Raw genomic sequence first — 22,694 nt, 5'->3', positions numbered from 1 at the left:
TTATTAGACTATATTTAAAATGTTATCTATAAATTTTATCTTTTTTATATCTAATTTTTTTAATGGTTTCATGGTTAAAAACCGTAAAACCGAAAAACCGAACCGTTTTAAATGGTTAACCGATTTAATGGTTAACCGTTTAAAATTTTAGGTTTAGGTTTTTAATTTTAAAAACCGAACTACTATGGACCGGTTTACATATTACCCTCGTGGACCGGTTAACCGGTCCATGCCCACCCCTAGTTTTTACTTTTGAATATTTATATTTAAACTGTTTTTAAATCACAAATCGCACTAGTATAACTTAACCATGAAAGATCTATTGGAACAAGCTTCCTATTGGTTGTCAATAGGACTGTGTCACCAGTAGTGTTTCTCGATACGAGCCTGTGTCTGACATAGAGGTCAGTTAATGTCATTGGGCGTTGGAAGTGCTAGCGACCCTGACTTAACAGTCTGAGACGGCAGTAACGGTTACGGTCACAGGCAGTACTATGATGGCAGTTTCACGGTTACGGTCCAGACACCCGGCTTAGACGGCAGTGATTCAGTTCACGGTCTAAGGCCTATATTGTGTAGGTTGCGACCCATACAATAGTCTGTCTTGTAGGGTTTCATCTGGATCGACTAATTGGTAATATTTTACATATACAAATGTTTATGTATTTGCGATTTGAATATTCAATTGTAAAATTGTAGACTCACTCAGAAATATTTATATTTCTGACCCTCCCCAACGTTTACCTTTCAGGTAATCAAATACGAGGTCTGACTTGCACAATAATTTCGGAAGTCAATGTCAGCCATACCTCTAGAGCTGCAAGTAGTCGGGTACTGGGAAGTCTGTCTTTTTATTTACAGCAGTTCAAACTTATCTTGATATACTCTGATTTGAAATACTTTATATGTATATGATTGAAAAGCTGCGTGTTTTCTAAAATGCTAGGACCAGTTGTTTGAGTGATACACTGGTTTCATGTGTTTAGCATTTTAGCATTGTATTGGAAACAGAGCAGGTGCGTCAACTGAGATTGATGTTTGCGCTCTAGTTTCTTTAAATACAATCAGGGTCTTAAGACCCAGTTTTCAGAAATGTGTTTATGTTAAACGAGAGAAAGGTTTTAACGATATTTTCTGAAACAGATCATATGTGATATATGATCTTGAATTGCGAACGCGTTTTTAATAAAGGTGTTAAAGTGTTTCCGCAACGAGGTTGCAAACCTTTTTATATTTTAAAACGCAAAAAATTTATAAAGGTTTTTAGGCTTGCTACGGGTTTCGGAGCAACCACTCCCATTCCCTAGCGCCGGTCGCGATCCATGAATTTGGGTCGTGACAGGAACACACTTTCCTTTTGCTTTGGTGGAAGCAAACAGATAAGGAATCTAAGAGGCTCCTACAAATCATGGCATGCAAGGTTTAACATTTGCATCCTTCATTTGAAAATGACAAAGAATACTCTTTGATTGGAACTATAGGTGCATGTGGAAATGAAATATATCAGACTTAGAAAGTTTCTTGAGAGTTGTATGGGAATGGAGGAACAAAAAAGTGAAATGTTTTGCTCTCATAAATTAAGTAAAATGTTTAGTAAAATATTTCATCTCCATCTTGTCTTTTTTACAGCGCATTAGTGAGATAAATGATGAAAACGGAACGAACAAAAGGATATGCATACTGCGGGGCCAAAACGTTTTCCTAGAATAAGAAAATAATTGGTAAGAATTTAGTTTAATTGATTTAATTCAATCTATGACATGATATTCACCAACGGTTTTATAATTTCATGTTGCAGCAAGATGAAAATGAGGATAAGGCTGATCCGACTTTGGCGGAAATACTCATTGCCACGTGCAAGAGAAAAGCGGGTCGTTCTTACAAAGAAACAATGGAAGATACAGCTAGTAAAATTGTAAGATTCTTATCTATCGCTTTTTTTCTTTCAATCAAAAATTGTATACTCACATTTTTAATGGCTCTACTTCAGCTGCAACTTATTTGGATGGTATGCTCATATTTTATTTATTTAAATATGACTAATGTATACTTAGCACATTCATATGTTTCTTTGACTTGTGTTTTATGTTCTCTTTTATGTAAATACTAGTTCTTTTGCACATTTATTTTATTATGTATTATGTTTCGGTATTCAGAGTATGATTGTTTATGTGGTTTTGCAAGATTTCATGAAGATATTTGTGGAAATGATTCAATAGCAGAAAAGACGTTCAATATTTTGCAGTATAATCGTTATGTTTGGTGAATATTTTGGTGAAAATTTTCTTTTTGTTATGTAATGGATGGATAAAATATATTTAAACTTTGAATTTTATGAATATTTTCCGTCTTCTAATTTTAGTGAATGTTTTTCGTTTTTAAATTTAGCGAATAATAGTTTCCGCTTTTAATTCTTGTTCTTTAAATAGAAATTGATGTGTTTTCTATATAAACCGTTATTTAAAGTTTTATCCAAACCATTGCATCAGTATAGTGTTGCCTAAAGTACTATCCAAATTGTTGCTTTATAAAAATAAATGTTGCCTAAAGTACTATACAAATCGTTGCCTTATAAATGTTGCCTAAATTACTATACAAATCGTTGCCTTATAAAAATCAATGTTGCCCAAAGTATTCTACAAATCGTTGCCTTTAATAAAATAAATGTTGCCTAAAATGCATTGTAAAACTGTTACAGTAGATGTTTAAAACCGCTGCTTTTGTTATTAATTGCAGCGATTTTTTTCTATTACAATAGTATAAAATAAAATGTTGCAATAGCTATTAAAACCTACTACAGCGGCCGCAAATGTAGCTGATTGAAAAGCGTTGCAATAGGTCTAAGACAATGGTTTTTATACATACAACAACGCTTATCTAGTGTTGCTAAAAGTGACTTATGTGGTACTGTTTAATACTGTAGTTCAGTAACAATTTTGTAGCTTTTTATAATGTTGTAACCGTTTTGAAAAACGCTATAATTCGATGATCTAAAAAATATTTAACCCAAATAACTATTTCATAAGGAATGTAATAGCTATTCTTTACTTTTTGAGAGTGGTATTTTCACAAAATCATAAAATAGCAAGTCAAAGAAATATTTATTACATGAATCAAAGTAAAGAATAGTTATTATATGCAAAATAGTTATTTCATTCCGCATCTATACCATGAACCAAACATAACCATAGAAGAATTACATAGCTTGAACAAGTAACGTCTATGAAAAAATGGTTCTCTACCTTATAATTAATTTGGTGTTCCTTTATTTGTTGGTTTACCAAGAAAAAAGAGGAAATTGCACAAAAAAAAAACTCTCTTTTCTAACTTATTTGCTATGGATGCATCAATTTTAAAAATTTATTTTCTCACCTCATTTTTCTATTGTTTTTAGTTGTACTCCCAACAAAATTTCATTTATTTGCATTTTTACTCTCTCTCTTTTAAAAAGCATGTGCACCTTCTCTGTAATTTCTTTTTTTTTTCTTTTTTTTATTTCAATGATTTTATTTAGCAAATTTTATTTAAAATTTTCTAAAATTTATGTAATATATTCAATTTATAACACAAACAATCAAAGATCTGAAACAAATAAAAATTCAACGATGAAAAAATCAATCATATTTGTTTTAGAAAATTTGAAGCAACGGAAGATTCTATCGCCACCATCATATCCTCTTATTCTGGAATTTCTTCTTCTTCTTCTTCTTCTTCTTCTTTTTAATTTTTATGTATTAATTTTTAATTTTTATTAATAATTTCGTTCATACGTCTGGAACTATATTAAATCGTTTAAAACTGTTTTTAGAAATTGTTTTAAATTGTTTTTTGTAATTTTTATAAAATGTTGAAATATTTGTAAACAGTTTTTATAACTAATTTAACTTTTTATGAAATGTTTGAAACTGTTTTTAAAATCCGTTTGAAACTGGTTTAAACCTTTGTAAACTGTTTGAAACTTTTATAAACTGTTTTTGAAATTTTTGTAAGTTGTTTGAATTTTTTTTAAACTGTTCGAAAGCTTTGTAAACTATTTGAAATATTTTTAAACTGTTTGAAACCGTTTATAGATAAAGTTTGTAAATTGTGTTTTATGAAACTGTTTGAAACGCTTGTAAACTGTTCGAATGTGTTTTTGTTTGAAACTGTTTGAAACGCTTATAAATTGTTTGAAACTATTGTAAACTGTTTGAAGCTGTTTTTTTAAACTGTTTGAAACGCTTGTAAACTGTTTGAAGCTGCTTTTTTAAACTGTTTGAAACGCTTGTTTGGAACCAATGTATAAAGTTTTTTTAAATGATAATAAAACTGTGTTTTAGAAACTTTTTAAAACCGTTTGAAAATACATTTGAAACCGCATTTGAAACTGTTTGCAACCGTTTTTAATAGATTATTAATGAGAACAAATAAATTAATAATTTACAGTTTTTTTTATTTTTTTTGGAGAAAGTTATGATCGTGTATTTGAATTCGAAGTGATTTTATTACGAATTAAAAATTTGAGCGGATCGAAACTAAATTTGAAACTCAAAATAAATTTTAAAAAAGTGGTGATAGAATTAGAAAAGTCAATCTATTTAATTGTTATGGGCTGAAAAATTTGATTTATTTGTCGAATTGTTAGCTGTTTTATTTGGATGAACTGAAAGAAGAAGAAGATGATGAAGAAGAAGAAGAAGAAGAAGAAAAAGAAAAAAGGGAAAAAGAAGATGATGAAGAAGGAGTATAAATCCAAAGCGGCAGAGTATGAAAATAAAATAGGAGAGTAAAAAAATAAATAGTAAACACGCTGGAGTACAAAAATCAAGTTGAAAAATTATGGTTAACATATGCTAATATTTTTTTTTTAAGTATTCTTCTAATTATTCCAAGAAAAAATGGTTGAACCCGATTGCTAAAAACAGCTGTAAGTTCACTAAACGGAATGGTCATCATCTCTTTTAATGGCCATTGAGTGTTATATGCGTAACTTTTTATGCACATGTTCAGTTCAGGTAAAAGACTTATCACGGTTCCATGGAAGATTTATTATCAGCCATACAAGGAAGGGGGAATCAGTATTAAAAATGTACAAATGTTTAATTTTAGTGTGCCTGCAAATTAGCTTGAAAGCTCATTACTTCTTCATTCGATTTCCCTATGTTGGCGTTTGCTAACTTATCTTCAATCTACAGTTTGGGCTTCCATTAGATCCATTGACTCTTTGCTTCGATAAGAAATTATCTGGCTCATTGGGCAGAATAGCAATCTGAATTTTTGGACCGAGGAATGGATTAGTCCTACCATAATCTACTTTATTAACGAGCGGCTGGTTCTTTCGGTGTCTGTTTCGAATTTCAATTAAGAACAATGAGTGGTAAATTTCTAATATTTTAATAATGAAGTTGAAGCTAATGTTGTGGCTCTCTCTTCAACAATGATTTGCAAGGATATTTGCATCTGGACCTCAGTAAAGGATGGTATTCTATTAAGAGCATGTACAATTACTTATGCTCTTTGTAGACTTTACTTTGGCTAAGTTTATTTGGAAAGACTATTTACCACCTCCAAATCATTTGCTTGTTGGATTATTTTGAATTACCTCCCAACTGGGGACAAGCTATGACAAAGAGGTTTTCAGTTTGCCTCTGGACGCTCACTTTGTTTGGACCATGATGAGAATCATGCTCATTTGCCAAGGCAATTTGGCAAGCTATTTCTATTCTTTTTGGCGCAACGATGAATGGAATGGATTTGCTTCTAAATCTGATTCAGCATGCTAGTCCGTGTTCTTTCAGTTCGCAAGTGGCTGTGCTGTGGTGTTCGTCTATTGTGCAAGCAGTTTGGGTGATCTGGAAAACAAGGAATGCTACAATCGTCGGAGATTCTCCTATAAACATTCATCATGCTCTTATAATGACTTGGAATTGTATCAAAGAATTAGATTTTTTTCAGGCTTGGTTGTATGCATAATTCTATAACAGATCTGCCAATCCTGAAGTTGTTTCAGATTAAAGGTAATCCAGCTCCTGCTCCTCGTATTGTTCATGTCCTTTGGCATCCTCCTCTTAGCAGCTGGACCAAGGTTAATGCCGACGGCTCAGCATTGGGCTCTCACAGAATAGAGAGTGGCAGAGGCATTGTCTGAAACGCTGCTGGTTTCGCTAGAGAGGCATTTGCTTTCCCATTAGGCAATGACTTTGCGTTTGTGGCAGAGCTGGCAGTTGATGTTGCATTGAATAGAGGGTGGCATTCTTTATGGCTTGAGTGTGATTCTACATATGTGGTTCAGCTTTTTACTTCGAATTTGAAACTTCTATGTGAAATATATGCATAAATGGCTAAGTTATCTCCAACAAGTTTCTAATATGAATTTTCATTCTCTCGTATTTACAGAGAAGGGAACTTTTACGCTCTACGCTAGTACCTATATGTATAACCCTTTTCTGATACAATTAATACATTGTAGAGCCAAATTTAAAAGCCTACACATTTTCGGCTAAATCTAAACAACTATACAGTCAGATCATTTTCCTCTGCTGCACCCTCATTTCTGATTTCAGATGAGTCATTCTTGTCGCTCTTGTTGGCAGGATACAGTATATAATGTTGAATCATGAAAAGTATATCAAAGAATATTGACACCTGAAATTTGCATTCGTTATGTCAATAAAACCTTCATTCCCATTATAAACTACTCGAAATCATTATGTCTGTAATTGTATCCCACTTACCAAAGACAACAATGTCTTCCCTATGTTTCCATAGAAGTTCACCCATGAATCTGCAAAAAAATAGCATTTAACCATCAACAATATGCATGAAAATAAATCGAAACAATGGTTTGTTTAAGGAGGAAATAACATAACATATCGTAACATACGCTGGTCTATGGACTGTGTGGCCATCTGGGCATAATTTGTCAATCCTCCAACAAAATCAAGTAAAATGTTGCCAATACTAAACCCATCGGTGCTCTTTCTCATAAAGTTCATTATCGCCTGTTAATGTCGTACCAATTGCATTTTAAATCAGTTAGCGTAACCTTTGTTTGATTCAATTCTAGTGCAAAAAAATTCTATTCGTTTTGATTTTTCTATTCGTTAGGCCTTATTCTAATGGGAGAATTCTGGTGGCATTGGCAATGCAAAAGAAATTAACAACCTTCAAACAATTCTGACCTGAGGAATGTACTTGATCACTGTCATACAAACTTGAATTGTGCTGCAATTATTATAAACACAGTCAAGCAATCAACATTTATAAATCTTAAATCGATAAATTAATATTATTAATTATGTTCTAAAAACTTACTTAAAGACGGAGATGAGCCATAGCCAGGAGTGGCGATGCAGAGCAACAAAGAAACAAGCTGCAGCAGATAGCCATACAATACCAACAATTGCAATCGATATTTTAGACACTTTTTGATGTCCCCTCTGTTCATACAAAATTAATTCATTATTAATCACTGAATTAAACTAATTAATCTTCAATGAAATAATAAAATTAAAGCACTTACTTCATAAATTGCAATTTGAAACAATGTTATTGCTGTTAATACAACAGCATGCACTGAAAATGCTACATCATTCACTGCTACAGGTATCATCTACAAAACAGATTCAGATTCAGATTTCCTCCCATACCTAGTTTCTCAATTCACTCACAAACCAGGCAGCACAGACACGTCATTCAATCAACGTGTCATGTTTCTGAAATGTGTCGAGCACTTGATGTTTCAAACACGAAACCTCATTTTTACATAAAAATAACATTAAAATAACATAGTTTTGCTGTGTGTCTGTGTCCAAATGTTCCGTTTCGCTCTGTGTCCATGCTACCTAGCTAAATTAATTGGTTTAAACCCAAAATCACACATATAAGTACAAACTTGGGGATGTGCAAGTACCTGTTTTTGGCCATACTTATCCAAATACTGATTCTTAATAGCAGAGCTAAAGAAAAGAGAAGCATTATATATCAAGTAAGACGAATGCTTCGTCAAATTCAACACCACGAAATCGAAGTTTAATCCCACCACACTGTATTTAAATCAACATAAACCAAATTAACAAAAACTAAGAACTTTCCAATCATATACAATGCAAAGAAAAATAAATCAAACCACCTTTTTCGTCGAAAATTCAAGATAACTTGCGGGTAGAAACTTATAGACCAAGAAACAAAAGCTACCCAACCGAATATTTGGTATAAAATCTTCAGAGGAATTGAATTCCATGAAGCACCCATTACTTGATTATATCTGTCTTTAATAATGAATAATCTACTCAATGTTGGATCATATATAGTAGTAAATTAAGAGATAATTGACGTGAAGCAAATTAATTAAGTTTTAGCTTTTTTGGTGCAGTAGGAGAATTTGGCGGGCAAATTGGTTTCTTAAAAAGGACAGTGATGATGAAGATAACTTTTAAATGCTGATTATCTTTTAGGTTGTAATAAATGCTACAGCAGGTTTTCTTGGGTTTGATAAGTCTTTATTTATCTTTTTTTAACTTGGCCTTTATTTGGGTTGGATTCAACATTTCACTGAAATATCGTTTAACCTAATGAATATTTCAAAATATTAACTCGGTTTTATAAATATTATAATTAATTTTTTGTTAATCGGGATTAGAATGTTGGAAAGAATTGTAGCTAGGTTCAGAATTAATCTGGACTTTATTATAATTTAAAAATTATTTATTTTCCATCATTTCTAACCAACAATCAACTGTTTGATTAGTAGAACACCTGAACTCCCATATGGAACAATTATGCTTTTAGGGAATTTAGAAAAAATTATAAGAAATATTTTACATTTTAACCAATTAAAATTAGATATATACCGGTTGTTATATTAAAAAGAAAATATCATCATTTAAATATAAATGGCCTAATGACCCCCAAAAGTTTAGCGAAAGTCTCATTATATCTCACTATTTAAATCGTCTTGATAATGTACAAAATGTTTTATAATGTCTCAAAAATGTCCAAATCCAAAAGTGTTGCGGCTTAAGTGGCGTGTCGGTGCGTGCTACATCATAATATATTTGGACATTATCGAAACAATTTAAAACGTTTTGACATTATGGAGACTTTTGCTAAAAAAATTGGACATTATGGAGACTTTTTTAAGAGTTTGGCATTTTAAGGTTTATATTTTATCAACGTGGCCCTCACTGACAATGCCACTTAAACGACACATCAGCAAAAGCATGCTCCATTTGGGGTTGGACATTTTAAAAACGGTATATTATGTTTTTGGATATCATCGAAACGATTTAAACGTTTGGACATAACAGAAAATTTTGCTAAACGTTTGGTCTTTTTCGATTATAAGGGGAATAAGTATTCTTTTGCCTAAAAATCAACGTTTTAAGAAGAAAGTCGGTCTAGAACAAGAGTTTTGCGGCAAAATATTTTGCCGCAGAATGCTAATATTTTCCCATTGAAGTTATTAGTGGCTAAAATATATTTTGCCTTGATTTGTCGCTGAAAATCGATCACTAAAGATCTTAATAATAAAATTATATTTTTCCACTAATAGAATGTGTTAGTGGCAAAACAATGTCTTGCCACTAACTTCAGAATATATAATGTCAATTTTTTTTTTTTGCCACTAATGTCAGAAACTATATAGTGGCACTAGAATTTTTTCGATAAAACAAAATATTTTAGTGGCATAATTGTTTCTCATTAAGTGAAATAACAATATTGGCAACAAAAAAGAGCCACTAATTTCATGAATTTTGTTACATAATTTTGTTGCCACTAAATCAATTTATCATCATTATTATACTGTCAGTATTAAAGTACTATTTATACCACTGAATACATCCATTAAACGGTTTTTTTTTGTTATTTCTCATCTAAAGTTTTGAGAAGAACTCAAAAATACAATTAATTTAACTTTACAAAAATGTACATAAGATAGTATTAATTTTACGCTACTTGTTATATTTCAGTGACAATTAAAATTCATCACACATTAATCCTTCTCGATGTACTATAGACAACAAGCTGTAATTTGTTTTTCAAACAATACAATTGATTCATATCAAATAAAAGGAGACTACTTCTACTCTTTTTGAAAGAATATTTAAAACTTGATGGAAAATCTACCAAATCCTTCGAAAGGTGCTTAAATTTTAAAATAACATAATTATCGCCAGGATAAGAAAGGAGTGCATGTAGGAATTGAAAAGGCATAACTTGTAAAATAAGTTCTCAAACCATAATCCATTAGCAATAATAGATTAAAGACCCTAATTTACATAGCAATGCATGTAGCACATAGAGAGCCAAATAATTAGAGAACCATACAATTTGACTCATGCTTTCAAAGTAAAAAAGACTGAAAAAAATTACCTAATGCAATTTTATCTCTTTCAGTCAACTATATGTTTTAATAAACTGAAATTCAACTGAAACTCAATTCCATGTAAAAGAAACTATGAAATGAGCTAACTAAGCATAAAAACCGCAAATATACAAATGTTGCTCGTAATAAATAAAAACTTTTAGGAAGCCGATACCTAAACCAATGGTAGAACTGAAATTCCGGTTAGAATCAGCCTTTCACAACTTTAGTGCAAGTTTCACTTTTCTATCACTTGAATTAATCCAATTTAACCAAATCTTTGGAGCCAAAATGATGTAGCGGAAGTCACAAAATAAACACAAGATAACTTAAAAGTTGTTGATAATCAAACTATGCCAGCAATTAACTTCTAAAACATATTGATTCAATAAAGAGAATACTAGGTAATAGGCATCAAAAATCGTTGATTCAATTGAATACCGATATTTGGAAAATAATCAAATTGTCTCAAAATATCAAAAACTGCTCTTCAACAACTCATAAGGTTGTTCAAAATACTAAGACAAAATAAAAACTTTAAACTGGGTGTAAAACGAAATAAACTAAAATGCCTTAAAAACTGCCGAAATTACAAAAACGCCATTTTCAGGGCCCGGAAGATGGAAATCAGCCCAAAAGCGACGTAGGCCATGACTGAAGCTGATGGGTATCGATCGTTGGCCCGTTTCCAATAAAGTTAGCCTTCGGAACCGCCCAAATCGCACACTTTCAACTTCGGCAGAATTACGAAACTGCCATTACACCACTAACGCTCCCTTTTCTCTATGAACTCAAAATCTCTCTCTGCAACCGCATCACAAAATTATTAGTAAATCTTTATCTATATGGTTTCCAATTCTAATTTATAGATCACTATTCTAGCACCACGAGCATCTACATTTTGAGAAAATAAATTATTCGAACCAATCTCCGAGGAGCAGATGTCGGGCTTCTCCATGCCCAGTAGGAGAGTGCCGATGAACGGGTGGCCACGCTTGTCCGGGCTGAGCTGGCGAAGATGATGCCAACCCTTCCTCTAGAATATCGCCCACAGTTTCCCCCAAGTCCTTCACACGATGACGACGCCACGACATTGTATTGTTTTATTTGTTTATTTTATTTCCGATCAATTTTTATGTAGTGTAACGCTTCATATTGATGTTTTTGTAAACTTTGACATTTTGATATATTAAAGCGTTCTCTTTTCGTTAAATGTGTTTGTAAAAATACTAGATTTAACAGGGTTCAATCGACAGGAAAAACAGAAAAAACAACAGAAAATGGAAAAATTCCATCGGGAATTGAGCCTGATTCCCGACAGATTTTTTGTAACTAGCGACTAGCTGTCAGTCGCTAATTATAATTGTATAGCGGCGGCATTTATTTGTCGCCAAAACTAAAACTTCGTCGCCAAAACGTCTCCATTTTCGTCTCGTGCATGGCTATACATTTTGGCGACAGAGTTTTTATTTTTGGCGACCGGGATGTCTGTCGCCAATGTTGCAACGGAGCCGTCGCTAATCATTTTGTGACAAACTAGTGTATGTCGCTTATCTGTCGCCAAATGTGATTGCCGGTGGATTAAAGGTGATTAGCGACGGAAAATTATGTTGCTAATAACCGTGTTTCTAGTAGTGCTAGTGGTTGAATTCTATTCAGGTTAGGTTTCTAGATATGGATGAACAAGAAAGGTGAAATATTGTGAAGTTATAGCCTCTTAGTATTAGGGTTGAGCTAAACTTCTATTTAATTTAATGAAATTCGTATTAATGCTTGTTGGCTAAAAAAAGTCATTTCTTGTACCAAACGTATTAAAAAAGGGTTACGGGAGCTTATGGATCTGGGTATGGTCAATTTTAGTCCGTCAGATTTGAAAAATTGCCCATAAACTTCTAAGATATTGCAATTAATCCAATTTGTTAAACTTAGACTTTAATCTTTTTGGATTTTTATAGGCTATTTACGGGTAATTACGTTTCAATCCCTCAAATTCGCAGTTTTGCACTGATCACGCCTACTTGAATTCAAACAAACAAATCGATAGATCGTATCCTGGACGAATTTCTCTATAAATCGTCATTAGACGCTTCAGTACTTTATCACTTTTGACCTGTCCGGAAAATAGATGTCTACACTTTTTTTTATGGAGATAAGTAATTTTTAGATTAACTAAAAATGTATCACAAAATAATATATATTATTTATTAAATATAAATATTATATAATATTTTGAATATTTATTAAAACTAAATAAGAAACATTATTAAAATAGATTATATGTTCTAACTTTTTTTAATTGATAAGATTTATTTGATTAAACATAAATTAGAAGAGCGTAATAAATAAAAAAATAAGAAATAGAGGAGCTAAAATAAATATTTTTTCACTTTCCATTTGACAACGTCAACAACCTTTTCAACGGAAGGATTTATGTTCAACAAAAGTAAAAGTGCAAAGACTCTCCATGTTTTTTGGTCAATGAAACCGAAATATATTGATAAAGATAGAACACCATACAACCAACTCAAGAGATCAGCTACAACCAGCCACCAAAATTAGAAGCAGCTACCCTTCCCTGAAATTTACACAGCAGTACAAGACTAATTTTACTAAAAACATCCTCTTGGCTAGGAGTAATATCTTTAAAAATAATTCTATTTCTTTCCTGCCAAATACAATAAACTGAAGAACAAAAAGCTATGCGACTCAATCTATGTCTAATATTTCTGCCACAACGATTCCTGGTGAACCAGCTAACTTCTCTGCACAACCTCAGAGGACCTCTATTAATTCTGCAAGCCAAGAGAACTCTCTTCCAAACATCACAAGAGAAAGGACAATCAAAGAATAAATGCTTTACTGTCTCAACAGCACCATTGCATAACACACAGTTAGGATTAGGAACAGAGCCCCATCTAAACAGTTTGTCTCTTGTTTTCAATCCATTATGAATAGCCAACCAGGTGATGAAACTATGTCTAGGAACAACAGGAGGTTTCCAGAGAAGTGCATACCAAGAGACGTGGTGAACTTCTGGGGACAAGAAATTCCAAGCAGCTTTAATGGAGAACATATCATTTTTAACTAGCTTAAAAATAATCTTGTCTTTATCTAAATCAATGATAACAAAATTTCTTTGAATGAACTCCCAAGCATGAAGAGTAACATCATCCATTGCATCCGGGAAAGACCAACAACCATTTCTAATAACATCCGAGATTTTGGCATCCTTTGAATATCAACATCCTGTATATCAATATCAGTGGAGCTTACAGTATTCCTTTTTATCATAACTACAGGCGCAGGCATTTCGGAGTTTGTTTGGTAGCAACAGGTAGTTGCTATGCTTGTGGCCAACCGGGCCATTTTGCTAGAGAGTTTCCGGTATCTGGGCAGCAGGTGTCATCGGCTAGTGTTGCTCTGCCGTCTTATCAACAGCAGAGGTCTGATTTTGCTCCTTCGGCAGGGTATTCTCAACTTGCCGCTTCGTTTGGTGGCCAGCGGGGCCGTGGTTCATGAGGACGTGGTTTTGGTGGCCGTGGAAACTGTGGTAAAGGCTCGGGTAGTTACAGTTCTGTTCAGACACCGCAGTAAGGACATGGTCAGGCTAGAGTGTTTGCTTTGACTCCTCAGGATGCTCGTGCATCAAATGCCGTGGTGCAAGGTACTATTCCAATTTCATTTGTAAATGCATTGGTCTTTTTTGATTCAGGTGCAACCCATTCTTTTGTTTCTTTGAGTTTTGCTGCTAAGTTGGGTGTGACACCATCTAGGTTGTTAGAGTCTTTATCTGTATCTACGCCTTTGTCTGATTGTGTTATGGTGGATGTGGTTTATCCGTCTTGTTCTATGGTTATACATGGTAGGGATCTTAGTGCTGTTTTGATTATGCTTGACGTGTTGTCTTTTGATGTCATCTTAGGGATGGATTCTCTTTCACGCCATTGTGCTTTGATCCATTGTCGACGGAAGTCGGTTGTGTTTGAGATTCCTGGTGATATGCCTTTTTCTTTCCAATGGGAGAAGGCGGAGACACCTAAAAATCTTATTTCGGCGATCAAGGCTAAGCGTATGATGGGCAAGGGTTGCTAGGGTTTCTTAGCGGTGGTTCGTGATTTGGAGGCTGACAGTGGCGATGTGCATAGTGTTTCAATAGTGAATGAGTTCACTGATGTGTTTTCAGAGGAGTTTCCTGGATTACCACCTGATCGTGACATCGAATTCTATATCGATGTTGTTCTTGGAACATCTCCTATTTTGATACCTCCATACAGGATGGCTCCTGCAGAGCTGAAAGAGTTGAAGAAACAGTTGCAAGAGTTGCTGGATAGTGGTTTCATCAGACCTAGTACTTTTTTGTGGGGTGCTCCTGTTCTGTTCGTCAAGATGAAGGATGGTTCCTTTCGGCTTTGTATTGACTACAGACAGCTGAACAAGATTACTGTCAAGAATAGATACCCTCTTCCTCGCATTGATGATTTGTTCGACCAGTTGCAAGGTGCGAAGTGCTTTTCTAATATTGATTTGAGATCCGGATATCATCAACTTCGGATTCGAGATGTCAGTGTGCCTAAGACTGCTTTCAGAACGCGTTATGAACATTTCGAGTTTTTGGTCAAGTCGTTTGGGTTGGCTAACGCACCAGCAGTGTTTATACGATGAATCGGGTATTCAAGCCTTTTCTGGATCAGTTCGTTATCGTGTTCATTGATGACATACTGATTTACTCTCGGAGTGAGGAGGAGCATGCTTTCCACTTGAGGACGATACTGTAGACTTTGCATGAGCATCGGCTGTATGCTAAGTTCTCGAAGTGTGAATTCTAGTTGGATCATGTTACTTTCTTAGGACACGTGGTGTCGAAGGATGAGATCAAGGTTGATCCGAAGAAGATTGAGGCGGTTATGGATTGGTAGAGACCGAGGTCAGTTAACGAGATCAAACGTTTTCTTGGGTTACCTGGCTACTATCGTCGGTTCGTGCAGGATTTCTCCAGAATATCTGCACCGCTGACTAAACTGACACAGAAGGGTGTTAAGTTTAAGTGGACTGACAAGTGGCGAGCTTTGAGAAACTCAAAGAGTTTTTGACTACAGCTCCTGTGTGGACTTTGCCATCTGGCATTGAGGGGTTCACTGTGTATTGTGATGCTTCTCATATCGGTTGGGGTTGCGTGTTGATGCAACATGGTAAGGTGATTGCCTATGCTTCTCGCCAGTTGAAGAAGCATGAGGTGAATTATCCTACGCATGATCTGGAGTTAGCAACTGTGGTTTTTGCTCTTAAGATTTGGAGGCACTATTTGTACGGTGCGACTTGCGAGATCTTTACTGACCATACGAGTCTGAATTACATCTTTGATCAGCACGAGTTGAATATGAGGCAGCGGAGATGGTTCAAGTTGCTGAAAGACTATGATTGTTCTATTCGGTACCATCCGGGTAAGGCTAATGTGGTAGCCTATGCGTTAAGTCGCAAATTTTCGGGCAGTTTGCCCATATTTCAGAGGTTGGGCGAAGACCCATGGTTCGCGAGTGGCATAGTCTGTTAGTTTCGGGATTCGGATTTCAGGTTTCACAGAAGGGCTGTTTGTTGGCACATTTGCAAGTGCAACCGGTTTTGATTGATAGGATCAAAGCTTTACAAGCTGAGGATCCACAATTGAAACGGGTTATAGACGGGATTCATTTGGATGTGAATTCTGAGTTTGTGTTTGTGGATGGAGTTCTCAGGTACGGTTTTCGACTGTGTGTTCCAGATTCGAATGGTTTGAGAGACCAGATTCTGGAGGAAGCACACAAGTCAGCTTACAGTGTTCATCCGGGTTCTACCAAGATGTATCATGATCTCAAGGGTACGTACTGGTGGAGCGGAATGAAAAAGGATGTTGCAGAGTTTGTGTCCAAGTGTTCGACTTGCCAGCATGTAAAGTTGGAATATTAGAGACCGTTTGGATATCTGCAACCGCTACCTATCCCTGAGTGGAAATGGGAGCGTATCGCGATGGACTTTGTGGTTGGTTTACCACGTACCCAGAAGGGGTATATTTCGTGAAGACGAAGAGGACGACGGTTGTAACGTTCTCCGATTGCGATTAGGATGGCGGATCTGAAAGAACAATTCACTGGATTTGAACCTAAAGAAAGACATTTTGATGCCGACAAAGAACGAAAAAAGAGGTTGCGGGTCTGCCGAATCTGAAGAAGGAGATGCTGCTATGAACAGGCTATGGCGATGGTGGGCGATGGCGAAGGGTTTGCGACAGCGGCGAGCTTACGATGGCAACAACTTGCAAAAATGGTAGCAGCGAGCTTGGGACAATAATTGCTGGCGGCTGCAGTGAAATAAAATAAGAAAAGGTTTTGAGTTGAAATTGAAGAAATTAGGTTATGAAAGAATTAAAGGAGTAATTGGTAGTTGTGTAAAAGTAAAAATATAAAAATTTAAAAAGAAAGAAGGAATTGTATTTTCCTTTTCAAAAAGCAAAGATGTAGGCATATTTATGAAATAATTATACAACGCAACGGTTGCGTCACGTCATTCATGCAACAAACCAATGAGGCGTTAGCCATGTGTAAATATTTAATGATAAAAAATTAAATAATAAATAAAGATTTATCGTAAATTCTTATTGGTTTGTTGTAAACATGACGTGGCACATCCGTTGTGTGGTAGTTTGTGTAAATAAGTCAAAATTGAATGGCAAATTAGCCATGAAACAAATTCCCTCGAAAGCCCATCTCCCCCCATTCTCAGCTTCTCCTTCTTCGTTTACTGTCTCTAAACCCTAACTCTAAATCAATCAAAACTTCCAAAATCCCCATTCTCATTTCCATTAATTTTAAAAATGGCAACTTCACTTATCACCAAAACCCTAAATTCAATCAAAAACCCTAAACTTCTCTATCCACTCTCCTCATCTGTCACCCGCTGCTTGGCCTCAGTCGCAACCGCCCAATCCGACGACGCATCTTCTTCTTTCACCTTCACTGACACCACTAACGACACCATAAGCTTAAAATCCCCAAATTCTAATGCGAAACGTGAAACGTCGTCATCCTCAGTGACAATGCCAATGTCGTTCATGACAGGGTCAATTGTGGGCAAAAGATTTTATAAACAAGTGAGTACTAGAGATTCAGATGATGGGGTTGGATGGAGTGTGATGCTTGATTATAGGACGCTTAAAACTCCTTCCAAAAGGCCTCTCAAGCTGCCTACTTTATCTCTTGCTAAAGCCATTGCTGCCGAATGGGACTATCAGGTCTGTTTTACTAACATCAGTTCATTTTTGGTTTTTCTGTTCGGTTTTTGCTATTCCGTATTTCAATTCTATTTGCTGAATTAGGTAGTTTCTTTAATGAAATTCTTAGTTGGGTTTTTGCGGGTTTGATTTTTTTTTTTTTTTTTTTTAAGTTTGCAGCTTTACTTATTTTGTGTCATTGAATTAGTTTTTTTTTTTTTTGAAAGCAAGGGAACTTCATATTAGCTTAGAACAATAGTTACAAGTGTAAGCTTCAGAAAAATCTCGATGACCTGTCTTAGAACAGGACGCCTATATTAGAACATAAACTTCTTGATCACAGACTGCCGTACAATCTAAAAAAGATTAATTACGTTACCACGTTGGAGCTTTAATTCTTCAAGAAACTCGTAATAGACAAGCATGAAGCATTGCCTAAAGTCTTGAATCAAAAAGAATCGATAACATACAAGCCCAAACCATCACAAAGAACTTAAATGAACCAACAATCACACTAAAAGTAGGATTAACCAAGAATCAAAATAGGCGATCGTTCAAAATAATAGGATCTTGATTGAATTCGGAAAAACAAACTACACCATCAAAATAAACACGACAACCAAAACACATCTCTCATATAGAGAAAAATTATTCAAAAAGAAAAAGAAAAATATAAAACATATGGGTGAAGAAACAGTGAAAGTCCGATCAAAGACCGGAAATCACCGTTTGCCACCCAAACAAACCTTATGGTGAAGAAACAGAGAAAAAACAGTGATAATAAGTGATTTTCTCTCTCTAGACTAGAGAGAAGGAAGAGCACACAAAAATTACTTCTTGTATGTGTTTATTGTCCGTTGTTCCATCGTTATGATTGATAGGAAGAATATAACTATATGTTTTTTGTTGTAGGAAACAGATGGGATCAGGCCTTTTACAATGCCTATTATGAGACTTGCTTGTACTGCATTGGAGAGAGTTCCACTTACACGGGCAAAGATTGTTGACAATTTGATGAAGAAATTTCATCAAGATTTAGTTTTTTGTCGTGCTCCTGGGGATAATGATCTTACAAGAGGAGTTTATGGTATGTTGTCTATTGATGTGTATGAATTTGCCTTTACTTTGTATACTTGTGCTTTTGTTGTTTTCTTGAGCATTGACTTGAATATTTGTTATTGATATAATGGAGTACAAATTTGGATTACGACTGGGAACTACTTGGCTTCATGTGATGGAAGATATTCAATGTAGGGTAGTGTTGTTGTCGCTTATCCTTGAATACCTTTTCCCAAACTCCATTCTTTTTAGTTAGTAATTACTCATGGCTTGTTACCAACAATTCTAAATCCCTTTTTTTTCTTTATTTTAATACTTGCTTTGCCTTTCAGTTGGTGCATTTGGTTGATTTACATATATGACTTGGTTTAAAATTTTGTGTTTTCATACCCGATGATTCCATTAATATGTGGCTTGAGCTCCCTTTATATCTTTTAGATAACCTAGTTATTTGGCTTTTCTGGATCTGAAAGATATGCCTTGTTACTGTAGGCAACTCCATATAGAGGTTTTTGAAAATAATACCAGATGTTTTCCATTTTGAATACTAAACTTTCAATTTTGAAGCTTCTGCTAATTATTTAATCATTATATCATTGTAACTTTGTGCTGGCTCATTCGGTATTCTATTTATGAAGTTATTTTGGAATGCTTCTATTTTGTCAATGATGAAAAATACTCCTGAACTGTAAATTGGCACAACACTAACTCATCTTATCCCACTCTTATAAATTATAATAACTAATGCATGCCTAAGAAGCACGGAAACTTCGATAAAGTTACGTTTCCTGTTTCGGAAACTTCGATAAAGTTGCGTTTTCTGTTTCGGAAACTTCGATAAAGTTGCGTTTCCTGTTTCGGAAACTTCGATAAAGTTGTGTTTCCTGTTTCGGAAATGTTTTGGAAACCGGAAACTTTAGGACACCCGTACGAAACGTTTCGGGCCGTTTCTGTAAATAATAAAAATTAAAATTTTGTAAAAAAATTTAAAAGTATTACCCACAAATAAAAAAATCTAACTAGTTACCCATAAATTTTACATTCGCATTGCCTATACATCAAATATACTTATTTATGTTGAATTATATTATATTTTTTTATATATTTATAAAATTTTAAATATTTAGTATATTAAAATGAATTATTTTGTTAATTATTATAAATATTTAAATAATATTTTTATAAATATATCCCTACATTTTTGTTATTTACACGTTTCCCCCACGTTTGGTGTCCTTCATTTTGAAAAACTTTTGTTTCCCCGTGTCCGTTTCGTATCATTTCCGTTTCCCGTTTCCGTTTCCGTGCTGCCTATGCTTGATATTAATACATTAAAGCATAGCAGTTTAATTTTCTAATACATGATGATTTATTTTAAATTGTTGTCTGTTTGATCATAATGATAATAATAATTCTCTGGGTTGCCTTGTATTATTTTCTTTAGAAAAGCAGGTGGAGAAAATAGATCCCTTGCTTGATTGGGTGAAATCTGAGTTCGGGTTTAAACCCGTTGTGTACTCGAGCTTTTATGGTGGCAAGCAAGAGGAAGGGTTGGTGAAAGAAATAGAAGACCTGCTAAAGAAAACTGACAACTGTGAATTGGCAACAATTGATGCGATTGCATCAGCAGCTCATTCTTTAGTAATTGCTGTTGGAATTGTCAGAGGAAAATTAGATATAGAGGAAGCCATTGAGCTGATCAGACTTGAAGAAGATTTGCAGGTTCTTATTTCTTCTCTCCTTGTTCTCTTGTTCAGACATTGAAGTGCATGTTGCACTGGGGTGTAACTAAGTCGAGTCAACCCGTGAACTAATAGGGATTGGTTCGAAAAACATTCGAAATTGACTTGATATTGTTTGAGTTTGAGCTACTTGAGTCAATTGTCAAATCGAGCATCAATGACTTTGGCTCGATAAACTCACGAGTCTAATAAGGTTTGGTTAATTTACCTTTTTATCCTTATAATAATACATATGTACAATAACATCCTTTTTTTTATTACTAAAATTTTATTTTTAAATATATTTATACAGATAATCAAATCAAACCGATTCGAGTTTGATTCTCAATTATTCTACCGAGTTCGAGCTCCTAAAACAAATTTCAATCGAGCTCGAATCGAGTTTTAAATTTTAGAACCGAGTCAAGCTCGAGCTCGGGCTTTACAGTGTTTTGACTCCACTCTACTCTATTATACCCCTATGCATACATGTGCACACACCTGCATTGAATCAGATTATCTCGATTCCGCAACAAGATCTGAACACCTCTGATATCTCCTGTTTTATTTAGTACTCCGATTTATAATAACAGGTATATTGAATTTGTATGCAGGTTGATAGGTGGGGCTTAGTAGAAGGTGGTCATGATTTAGATATTGCTGATCTGAGGGTACAAATATCATCTGCTGCTGTGTTCCTTGGTCTTTCAAGGACATGAAGTTTGTGTACACCATAACCTGTGTCTTTTTTATTCATAGATCACAGAATATACGTAATGCATGAGGTATGATAATCGAGAACGAAGTCGAACACATTTTTGCTTGTATAACCAAGGGAGTGGATGACGAAAGAGTTTCTAAATACATATTTGATTAAAGAGTGTGGATAGTGATTCCAAGGCAAATTCTGTGCCGGAAGTCGAATAATTATAAAAATGAGGCTCATTAGTCATGCCTTGTTAGTCATACCAACCTACCTGTTTTTTGTTTTTTTTTATTTGTTGAAAAACAAAGTTTTGTTAGTTCTGCACATGAGTCAATAAAATAAATGATCAGCAGTTGGGTGCTGCTTTTTCTTTTTCTTTCTTTCTTATGGATTTTTGTTTCTTTTGCCAAATTGTTCTTAATTTCCATTTTGGCAGCAACTTGAACTACTGGTGAGGGTGATTATTAGAAGTGTATACAACTAGAACCAAATTATCTAATTGAACTAATAATTTGGTTCAATTTGGTTTAATATTATATTTTTTTGGTTCAGATAGTTTTTGAGAGAAAATGTCAGTTAGTTTGGTGCCAATTAATTGAACTAAATCCAAAGAATCGACTTGTTTGGTTAGGTTTGAAAAATTTACATCATTTTTAATTCAATTCAAATCGAATGCACACCTCAGCCTCCAATGACTATGGTGAAGTTGCATGCTTATTCTTTTTGCCAAAATGAATGAATCACAAGTTTCTACCAAAAATTAAATAAACAAATAAACAAAAAATAATATCCTCGGTATATTGAATGTAGGTGATGCTTCTTCCTCCGAACGTTGAAGGAGTCAGAGCTAATCCTCTTTGCAGCATTGCACGCATACGGGTGGCTGTTGCTTAACGTCACAGTTACAGCAAGCTGCATCACAGTCACTGTTGCATCCTACACACACAAAAGAAAGTTCATCATTGGCATATCAAATGTCTCTATATAAGTTGACAGCTCTAATCCTTACATTACATGAAATTTAAACCGAATTACCTGTTACAGTTATGAACTTGGGTGGTTGTTCAAGCTCGTAAGTTTCTATAAGAAACGAACCACGAATGCTTGCATGGATAGTATTTGTGCCGAGAAAGATCACAACAACTATAATCCAAGCAATTCCTGACATTTTCATTACTGCAGTACTATGATTAGCTTAAGAGCAGCTGCTTTGATGAATGGATGAAGTTTGGTCATTATCAAAGGATTATATATAAACAGGTCTGAATATACGTTTGAAAAACCTATGAATATGTCTATAATTGTGTTTAAGAAGATGTCATCCTAAATCTGTGTTGAGCTCAAAGATTTTATTCTATGCTCTTGTTATAAAATTTCCAGGGTCATGCCAATCATATGAAGCAATGATGCTGTGTCAGTGTGTGTGACATTAAATTTTTAATATTATCATTACAAATATAACTATAGGATATGAGGAGCTCAAAATGTATTCATCTTTTTTTATTCAATCTTTGTCACCTAATTATGGACCTAACTATGTCCCAGATCATATTGTAAACACAATGAAACAATTTGTTGGAATCATTGGTTCAGTGACAAGTATTTTAAAACAAAGCAGAA

At 34.4% G+C, this 22,694-nt stretch overlaps 3 protein-coding genes across 3 annotated transcripts; 1 reads left to right on the top strand and 2 right to left on the bottom strand.

Moving 5' to 3' along the window:
- Positions 1-6,285: 6,285 nt before the first annotated feature.
- LOC126679965 (cystinosin homolog) lies at positions 6,286-8,408 on the bottom strand. Its single transcript, XM_050374991.2, has 8 exons — positions 8,111-8,408; positions 7,892-8,024; positions 7,502-7,591; positions 7,294-7,418; positions 7,161-7,203; positions 6,863-6,980; positions 6,714-6,763; positions 6,286-6,624 (listed from the first exon to the last, which is right to left on the bottom strand). The coding sequence occupies exons 1-8, from the start codon at positions 8,230-8,232 to the stop codon at positions 6,493-6,495; spliced, it is 813 nt and encodes a 270-aa protein (XP_050230948.1). The 5' UTR covers positions 8,233-8,408; the 3' UTR covers positions 6,286-6,492.
- Positions 8,409-12,881: 4,473 nt separating this feature from the next.
- On the bottom strand, positions 12,882-13,654 carry LOC126681910 (uncharacterized). The gene is made up of 2 exons (XM_050377467.1): positions 13,619-13,654; positions 12,882-13,574 (listed from the first exon to the last, which is right to left on the bottom strand). Exons 1-2 carry the CDS (start codon positions 13,652-13,654, stop codon positions 12,882-12,884), a joined length of 729 nt encoding a protein of 242 aa, XP_050233424.1.
- A 3,398-nt stretch (positions 13,655-17,052) lies between these two features.
- Positions 17,053-21,449, top strand: LOC126679963 (uncharacterized). Its single transcript, XM_050374989.2, has 4 exons — positions 17,053-17,609; positions 18,501-18,675; positions 20,092-20,369; positions 20,983-21,449. Exons 1-4 carry the CDS (start codon positions 17,193-17,195, stop codon positions 21,085-21,087), a joined length of 975 nt encoding a protein of 324 aa, XP_050230946.1. The 5' UTR covers positions 17,053-17,192; the 3' UTR covers positions 21,088-21,449.
- Positions 21,450-22,694: the final 1,245 nt, after the last annotated feature.

This window comes from Mercurialis annua, linkage group LG5, assembly GCF_937616625.2.
Source record: "Mercurialis annua linkage group LG5, ddMerAnnu1.2, whole genome shotgun sequence".
Taxonomy (NCBI): domain Eukaryota; kingdom Viridiplantae; phylum Streptophyta; class Magnoliopsida; order Malpighiales; family Euphorbiaceae; genus Mercurialis; species Mercurialis annua.
The sequence above is the reverse complement of the archived record's forward strand: the minus strand, read 5'-3'. Positions and strand labels throughout refer to the sequence as shown.

Coding starts and splice junctions, on each gene's coding strand:
- LOC126679965 (XM_050374991.2), bottom strand. CDS start 8,232: ATGGGTGCTTCATGGAATTCAATTCCTCTGAAGATTTTATACCAAATA. Junction 8,025..8,110: donor TTGAATTTTCGACGAAAAAG/GTGGTTTGATTT, acceptor ATTTAAATACAG/TGTGGTGGGATTAAACTTCG. Junction 7,204..7,293: donor TGGCTCATCTCCGTCTTTAA/GTAAGTTTTTAG, acceptor TAATAATTGCAG/CACAATTCAAGTTTGTATGA.
- LOC126681910 (XM_050377467.1), bottom strand. CDS start 13,654: ATGCCTGCGCCTGTAGTTATGATAAAAAGGAATACT. Junction 13,575..13,618: donor TTATGATAAAAAGGAATACT/GTAAGCTCCACT, acceptor TGATATTCAAAG/GATGCCAAAATCTCGGATGT.
- LOC126679963 (XM_050374989.2), top strand. CDS start 17,193: ATGGCAACTTCACTTATCACCAAAACCCTAAATTCAATCAAAAACCCT. Junction 18,676..20,091: donor TCTTACAAGAGGAGTTTATG/GTATGTTGTCTA, acceptor TATTTTCTTTAG/AAAAGCAGGTGGAGAAAATA. Junction 20,370..20,982: donor GACTTGAAGAAGATTTGCAG/GTTCTTATTTCT, acceptor ATTTGTATGCAG/GTTGATAGGTGGGGCTTAGT.